The sequence below is a fragment of the Pantherophis guttatus genome, chromosome 4 (assembly GCF_059756535.1).
Source record: "Pantherophis guttatus breed Tessera chromosome 4, ASM5975653v1, whole genome shotgun sequence".
NCBI lineage: Eukaryota > Metazoa > Chordata > Lepidosauria > Squamata > Colubridae > Pantherophis > Pantherophis guttatus.
This window is the reverse complement of record NC_142066.1, coordinates 40,358,734-40,367,343: the sequence shown is the minus strand read 5'-3', so window position 1 is coordinate 40,367,343 and position 8,610 is coordinate 40,358,734. Positions and strand designations below refer to the sequence as shown.

Genomic DNA, 8,610 nt, shown 5'->3' with positions numbered 1-8,610 from the left:
ACCCCCACACACCAGAATGAATCATGGCCAGAACTCTGAATAGATAGTCCTCAACTTACATCTATAACTGAGCCCAGACTTACGATCATACATTGTTAGGCAGGTGACCATACCTCATTTTACAGCTGATTTTGTGGCAGTCATTAAGTAAAAGCCCAGACATCAGGGATGAAATCCAGCAGGTTCTAACAGGTTCTGGAGAACTGGTAGTGGAAATTTTGAGCAGTTCGGAGAACCGATAGCGGAAATTTTGAGTAGTTCGGAGAACTGGCAAATACCACCTCTGGCTGGCCCCAGAGTGGGGTGGGAATGGAGATTTTGCAGTATTCTTCCCCTGCCATGCCCACCAAGCCACGCCCACCAAGCCACACCACATCCACCAAGCCATGTCCACAGAATTGGTAGTAAAAAAAAATTGGATTTCACCACTGCAAGACATTAAATATTTTTTTATCATTATCTTCAATGGATATTCTTTTCCCAGAACCTGGAAGTAAACACTGGTTTCCAGCAAAGTAAACAAACAAACATTGTGAATAACAATCACATGGCTATGGAATACTGCAAATGGCAATAAATGCTGGCTGGGTGCCGAACATCCAAAATAGAAAGTGACTGCAGGGAGGGTAGCCATTGGAACTTCATATCTGGGTCATATGTAGCTTTGGGGAAGTCCACTGTAACTTTAAACAGTCACTAAGCATTTAAGTCAATTATCAATATTCACCACAGAATCCTGTAGTATTCGTGTATGCCATTCTGTTACATACCAAGCTGAATATGTAGTCATGAAAGAAGCTGAGTCTCAAAAGAATGTCTTTTCCTTTTTTTAATAAAAGCAACAAATTCCAACTTTCAGATTCTATTTGAGATGAGAAGACAGTAATCATTGTGCCATTTTACTACGTAGCTTTCCAATCAATTGGAAAGACCCATAAAATTCATATCTGAGCAGTGTACCACTATTGTACAATTTGATGCAAAATGTCATAAATCACTTGTCAGATAAATGATTTTAAGAATTCTGTTATCTAACAATTCATTAAACTCATCAACATACTTGCTATAATACCTAAACTGAGCTGGGCTTTGAAGTCTTTAGAGTCTAATCAAGAGTTATCATAACTTGGGTGAAAAACAGTAAAACTGGATTGGGAATTGTCTAAGATTAACACATTCCTTTGTGTGAAACAATCCCAAAGGCCCTAGGATATCTTTATATTCTATGTCTGAAATTTAAAAATCATTTTTGGCAGTTTGGATATACTGATTTTAGAGGACTGAATATACATGAATTTATTTGGTGTTATGGAAATAAATAATCCAGAAGGGAGCTCACTATTACAAAAGTGACTGGTAATATATTTTCATATTCTAGCTTTCCTTCATTCCTTTCTTTCTATATGCTGTTCAAAGTGTCTCATTCTTTTTCCCCTTTATGCATGAATTTTTGTCACATGCTATGTTCTTATTGCAATTTGTTATAGAATCATTATTCATATTATTACAAAGCAAAATTCAACACCAGATTAATATCAATTGTATTGATTCCCAGAATTGCCAATTAGTCCAGCTACTGGGGGTTGCATTCCCAAAAAAACAGGATGGAAAGTTTTCTATATCTCATCACCAGTACAGATGGTAGCAGATATGTTTGAAGATAACGATGTGCTTGAAATAGAATTGCAAAGATGATGAGAATCAATGGACATAATTCAGTTTACTAGTCTGTCCAGTGTAGCAAGAATCCTCAACTCTTCAGGTCATCAAGCTCTTCATGAAGTTGCAGATTGTTCATTGATCCTCAAATATTTATTATATGAAAATAATGTAATAGATATTATTTTACCTAATAGTACTATGAATACTAATACTCAACCCCTTCAAAAGTCCCATTCACCCTTGGGGTTCGATAATGATCACTTTGGGGACCCTGCAGAATTGGATCTGAAACTCTGGCAACCTTCTGATCTTCCAAAGTTCCAGAAAAATAGAACCCAAAAGCACGAAGTTTGCCATTCTACATTCATGAGTTTTTTCCAATTACATAATTGAAATCTCTTCAACATTTTCACCCACTGGTTCTAGCTGGTTTCTGTAGAACAACACAGAATAAGTCTGTTCCATCTTCCATATGATGCACCTTAAAATATCTGTAGATTTTTACCTTCTTTTAAGTTGGTGGCCCTCCACATACAGCATCTGTATTGTTTCACCATTTGTTGTTTCCTGACTTTTCTCACTCTTAAACCAGGAATCATGGGGCTATAAAAGTGGCCACACAGCTTCATGGCTTGGAGTTAACCAGATACTGACAATATCTTTTTCTATCTTGCCCCTATAACATTGCCATAGGCCATTGTCCTGTTTGTGGCTGTTTGTAACATCTTTTACTATCACCTGGCCATTTTAGACATATTATAAAGTCTGTTCATATTACTGTTATATCAATCTAAAAATGAGTGAGTGGCTGTAAAGAACTTCTGTGAATTGCCAGTGGATATCACTTCACTTCCTGGCCATCCTGTGAATAAGATGGATTTAAGTTGTCCACAGTTATGCTGGGGTTAATATACTATTTTTCCCACATTCCAATCTGCCCAAGAAAAAAATCAAAGTGTTTAAAATCTAGGATTTGTCAACCATTATTTTGGAGGCAAAACAAATGTCTACAGTGGCTTGAAAAATGGAAACAACAGTAGCAAGCCAGGAATTGGAGAAGAGACAGCATGTTTATACAAGTTTACTTTCCTGCATTTCAAAAATAGGTACAGAGCATTTCAATCAATTTCATTAGATTTGTTTTTCAGAATGGCTTTAGAAGATAATAGGAACATTCTTGTTAAAACAATTAAAAGCATTGCATTATATTTTCAGCACCATAAGTGCAAACTTGCAGGTTTCAGTACTCAGGAATAAATCTCTTTGAATGTAAAGAGGTTGAATTTCAGAGTTACAAAGAAGAAATTATTTGTATACAGTTGTAATATTATATTATTGTAGTTGTGATAGGTTCCACTGTTACATTTTTTTCCCCTGTACTTGCTTGTTTCTAGAAGATATAAGACTACATTACATGACACAGAAATGACAAATCAGTTAAAGACATGTGAATAGTGCTGGAAAAGATCTGAACCTTTGTGTGGACAGAAGTAAAGAAAATGTCCAGATGAATGTTTCCTTGGTTTTATTACCATGCTCTCTTCCTCATTTCAGATATAAAACATGGAGCAAATTGGAAATCAAAGTGATAAAAGAAGAGAATTTTCTTTCCTAGGCTACTCCAACTTCTCTGAGCCTCAAGCTTTGTTTTTTATCCTATTTCTCGCTATATACATCACTACTTTGGTTGGCAATGGACTTATCCTGACCACTACATGGCTGGATGTTGGCCTTCAAACTCCCATGTACTTTTTCATCCGGCATCTGTCATTCCTTGATATTTGTTACATATCTGTTACACTACCCCACTTGCTTAAGAATCTATTAACAGACACAAAGACTATTTCCATTCAGGGTTGCCTGACCCAACTTTATTTTCTTGTGGCTTTTGTAGGAGTTGAGTGTCTCCTCTTGGCTACTATGGCCTATGACCGATACATCGCCATCTGTTATCCCCTCAACTATGAGATTGTAATGAATAGTAGAATGTGTAATAGGATGACAGTGGCCTCCTGGGGTTGTGGTTTTCTCAATTCAATCTTACACACTGTCATGACAGCCCATCTCCCCTTCTGTGGTTCTCACAGCCTTGAACATATTTTTTGTGATGTCCCCCAGCTCCTCAAGTTGTCTTGTGTGGACACCTTCCCTAATCAAATGACACTGCTGGCAGTGACCATGATACTTGGTATCAGTCCCTTTCTTCTTATCATAATTTCCTATGCCCACATTGTAATGGCAGTCTTAAAGATCCGTTCCACCCAAGGACGTCACAAGGTTTTCTCCACTTGTACCTCACACATCACTGTGGTCACCTTGTTTTATGCCACTTGTGCCTTCAACTATAACAGGCCCAGCAGCAGCCACTCTCTCTTTATGGATACTTTGGCTTCACTGCTCTCCAATGTGATAACCCCAATGCTGAACCCTATTATATACTGTCTGAGAAACAAAGAAATGAAAAAAGCCATGAGAAGGGTATTCAGGTTCAAAGGAGCCTCTTTCATCTAGATTCAGTTATTTGCTGGAATCTAAATTGTGTGTATTTATTCTATTTGTAGCTTGTCTTTCATTCAGAAGTACATAGCAACATAAATAGTTGCTTGTCTTTCATTTAGAAGTACAAGGCAACATAAATAGAAGTACAAGGCAACACAAATCAGTTAAAGAAATACGAATGGTGCTGGAAAAGATCTGAACATTTGTGTGGACAGAAGTAAGGAAGATGTCCAGATGAATGTTTCATTTCTTGGTTTTTTTTAACCATGCTCATTTTATTACCATGCTCACTTCCTCATTTTATTTTTCTTGGCAACATAAATTCTATGAAGCCTGTTGGACTAGGAAAAAAATTACTACCCTGTTTCCCCTAAAATAAGACATCCCCTGATAATAAGCCCAATCAGGCTTTTGAGCGCATGCGCTAAAATAAACCTTCCCCCAAAAATATTTAAATGTATGTGCAGCCGGTCCCTACCATTTCCTCTGGTTAGGGTAAGGGAGACAGACCTGGAAACCAGGTAAGACGGCAAGAGGAGCCCAGTCTTGCTCCACACACCCCAAAATAATAAGACATTCCCAAAAATAAGGCCAAACACTTATTTCGGGGTTCAAAAAATATAAGACAGGGTCTTATTTTCGGGAAAACACAGTAGCTTAAAAGCACCCAGAGGCCTTTCATGGTCAAGGGTGGACAAAATCTGGATCTTGGTACTCTAGAATAACCTTGACCACCTAGAAATGTGTCAGGTTCGTACTGCTGGTGAATTGGTAACATGTAATGCTTCAGAAATGAATGGTAGGAGCTTGACAGCTGATGTCAAAAATAGGTAATGTTCTCCAATACTTAAAAAAGCTGGATGAAGCTCCTACGGAAATGCAGCATGTGTCCCAAAATATTTTCTGATACTTTTAATTACTGGAAGCCTCTTTTGGCTTTTGTAGATTGAAAAGACAGCTGAGAAGGGATGTGAATTACTGTCCAAAAAGCAGCTTATATTGCCCTTTGCTTTGATTAGTTGAATCCCATCATGTTCTTGGGTTGATGATCCTCACTCGAATAAATGGTGGCTTGAACAGGAACAACATCTATTCAAGAATCTGTGTCTGTGTGCATGTTCAAAATCAACTCAGTGATAACAAGGCTTATTGCAAAAGATTATGACTCCAATGTCTGATACACATCATATTAAATCAAATTTCTCCCAATCAAAAAAACCCATCTATTTGGGTTATATTTTTATATTAAATAATTTATTTTTATAGTGTGGAATAGAACATTTCCATAGAATTAGAATTTGCCCTTGAAAACCCATAATCTCATAAATAATAAGTTAATGGTTTCTCAAAAGCTTTGTGTAGGAACCATATTTTCATCACCTAAATGATATCATCAAGATCTTTGAAAATATTTGAAATTAATTTGATAGCTATCAATCTCACATGCATATCTCTGGGCAGTTTACAGAGTTACAAACAAGCACACAAAAGATATAAAAATACTAAAAATGATTAAAAGCATTAAAATATATAATCTGCAAAAAAGTATAATCTCACTAATGGTACTCCATGTTGCAGGCTCTATACTACCAGATCCCCAGGTGTGGCAAAATTGACACCCTTGTTTAAAGAAAAGATTTTGCCAATTTTATTTCTACTTAGAAGTCACTTTTGGATTTTTTGCAAAAAACTGAGATAAACAAAATTTTGATTCAGTGATTTGTTGATTAGAATTATATGGTATACAAGTAATGTAGATTATTGTTAATTTTAGAGTGAAAGTTGGATGTATTTTTAATCTACATCTGTACTAAAGGAAGTTGGAAGTCGTTCATTTTCTATTTGCATTAGTTTTTCCTTTTTTATTCACACTTCTATCTTGTTTTTTGTCCAATTTTTTTCTTCTTTATTTTTTATTTTTTCTTTGCTTGTTTGCATTTTATTCCTGCTTTTAAAATTTAATAAAATTGTATCAAAAGAATTGTGTGTATGTGCAGATGTGTATAGACCAATTCATATTAATATATGATGCCTGAGTACCTTCTAGTGGCAGGGCAGGGACCATGGCATTTAAGGGTGCTATGTAGCCAATCCTTTGAATGTATTACAATCACTGTCATTAACATGGTTTCCTGGCTGCATATTGGAGAATATTTTGATGCATTCTATGTGGGAAAGTCTCAGAAGGACAGATGATGTTTTGGACATTCATGGAGGAAGAAGAAAAGGAGCTACAATAGCACCTCAGAGGAACCAACTACTTATTGTTGATTATTAACTTATTGGTAATCGGTCTTATTCGAGACAATGATGAATCCGTATAGAGTTGGGAGGTTGAACAACTAGCCTCATGGTGCAACCAGAACAATCTCAAAACTGTAGAAATGGTGGTGGACATTAGGAGAAACCCTCCCATACTACCACCTCTTACAATACTAGACAACACAGTATCAGTATCAACAGTAGAGACCTTCAAGGTTCTACTATATCTCACAACCTAAAATGGACACCCAACATCAAAAACGTCACCAAATTTATTTATTTATTTATTTATTTATTTATTTATTTATTTATTTATTTATTTATTTATTTATTTATTTATTTATTAAATTTCTATACCGCCCTACTCCCGAAGGACTCAGGGCAGTGAACAGCCACAAAATAAAACACATAAATACAAAAAATTTAAAATCGAATAAAATGAATTAAATAAATTTGGCTGAATTTAAAATATCCACAATTTAAAATACCCATATTTTAAAACACATTAAAATTTAAAATTTGCACTTAAAAGGGAGAAGATTTAGGCCAGGCCAGCTTGATGAAATAAAAGAGTCTTAAGCTCACGGCAGAAGGTGCGCAGATCCGGGATCCTCCGTATCTCTGGAGGGAGCTCGTTCCAGATCGTAGGTGCCCCTACAGAGAAGGCTCTCCCCCTAGGGGCCAACAGCCAACATTGTTTGGCCGACGGCACCTGGAGGAGCCCCTCTCTGTGGGAGCGTACTGGACGGTGGGAGGCTATTGGTGGTAGCAGACGGTCCCATAAATAACCAGGTCCTAAGCTATGGAGCGCTTTAAAGGTGGTGACCAGAACCTTGAAGCGCACCCGGAAGACCACTGGGAGCCAGTGCAGCTCGTGCAGGAGAAGTGTTACATGGGAACTCCACGCCGCTCCCATAACCACCCGCGCGGCCGCACTCTGCGCCAGTTGGAGCCTCTGAGTGCACCTCAAGGGGAGCCCCATGTAGAGAGCGTTACAATAGTGCAGACGAGAGGTGACGAGGGCATGAGTGACTGTGCATAGGGAGTCCCGATCTAGAAAGGGACGCAACTGGCGGTCAGGCGAACCTGATGAAAAATCCTCCCGATCACGGCCATCAAGTGCTCTTCTAAAATAAACACAACAAAGAATGTTCTTTCTGCACCAACTCAGAAAGCTCACCTATTCGCTAAAACTGGTAGTTAATTTTCTAAGCAGTTCGGAGAACCAATTGTTAGAAGAAATAACTTTTTGGTTTTTTTTTCCACTTTACAGGGCTAATCCTGTAAGGAAGGCATGCTGGTGTTTTTTCTAGCCTAATCTTTATTGCCCTGCTTACAGAAACTCCCTCTCGTTAACCCTTATTACATTCTTGGCAGTACGCCTAGACTTATTGTCACCTGAGCTTTCTTTGCTGGTATTTTATTGGTGCTTGACTTTCTTAAAGGGGAAGGGTAGTTTTAAGTTTTTTAAGCTTCCCGAAGAAAAGCACTTTCAGGCGGAAGCGCTGCAATCCTCTCCCCGAATCCAAAACAGTTCCCAGTTCCCCACTGCACATTGCAAGGGAATGGTCGCCCGCCACCTGAAACACGGCTCTGATTATTGCGTTGGGGAATCCGGGCAGTGGTGGCTGGAAAAGAGGGGCGTTTTTCTTTAGGAGCTCTCATTCGGCTCGCTCGGCTCCTGGGCGCAGAGGGCTTAGGCGGCACCTCCTACATTGCAGGGGAGTGAAGTCATTGCAGCCATTGCCTGCCCTAAGCTGCCTGCTGGGCGGCCAGAGGGGTGACCAGCCACAAATTGTGGCACCCGCCTTGTTCCCCGAAGCTGCCGGGCAGATTCTTCCCCCCAGAGCGTCCCAATGAAGGTTGTTCCTCAGGCTGTGCCCCGACCCAGATCCCTGCCGCCTGGAACTGCCCGAAAATGGCCGAAGGGTGGGGGCCGGCAGGTGGGCAGAGCTACATTCGGCGTATAAGATGCACCCAGATTTTCACCCCCTTTTGGGGGGTAAAAAGGTGCAACTTATACACCGAAAAATACGGTAAATAACGAAGCAGCGCTGCTGGAAAGAAGCCTTTAATGACAAGGAACCAAGATGAGTGACATTCAGCAAGGCTTCTTGGCTAGCTAGAAAGATTGACATTCAAATGTGAGTTTATATACACTTTCTGAGTTTTAGTCTAAAACTGGTT

At 38.9% G+C, this 8,610-nt stretch overlaps 1 protein-coding gene across 1 annotated transcript; it reads left to right on the top strand.

Annotated features, from left to right (window-relative positions):
• The first annotated feature begins 3,225 nt into the window (after nucleotides 1–3,225).
• On the top strand, nucleotides 3,226–4,173 carry LOC117668960 (olfactory receptor 5V1-like). The gene has a single exon (XM_034423010.2). It carries the CDS (start codon nucleotides 3,226–3,228, stop codon nucleotides 4,171–4,173), a length of 948 nt encoding a protein of 315 aa, XP_034278901.1.
• The last annotated feature ends 4,437 nt before the right edge of the window (nucleotides 4,174–8,610 follow it).

Bases quoted from the DNA above. Each gene is read 5' to 3' on its own strand.
- LOC117668960 (XM_034423010.2), top strand. From the start codon at position 3,226: ATGGAGCAAATTGGAAATCAAAGTGATAAAAGAAGAGAATTTTCTTTC.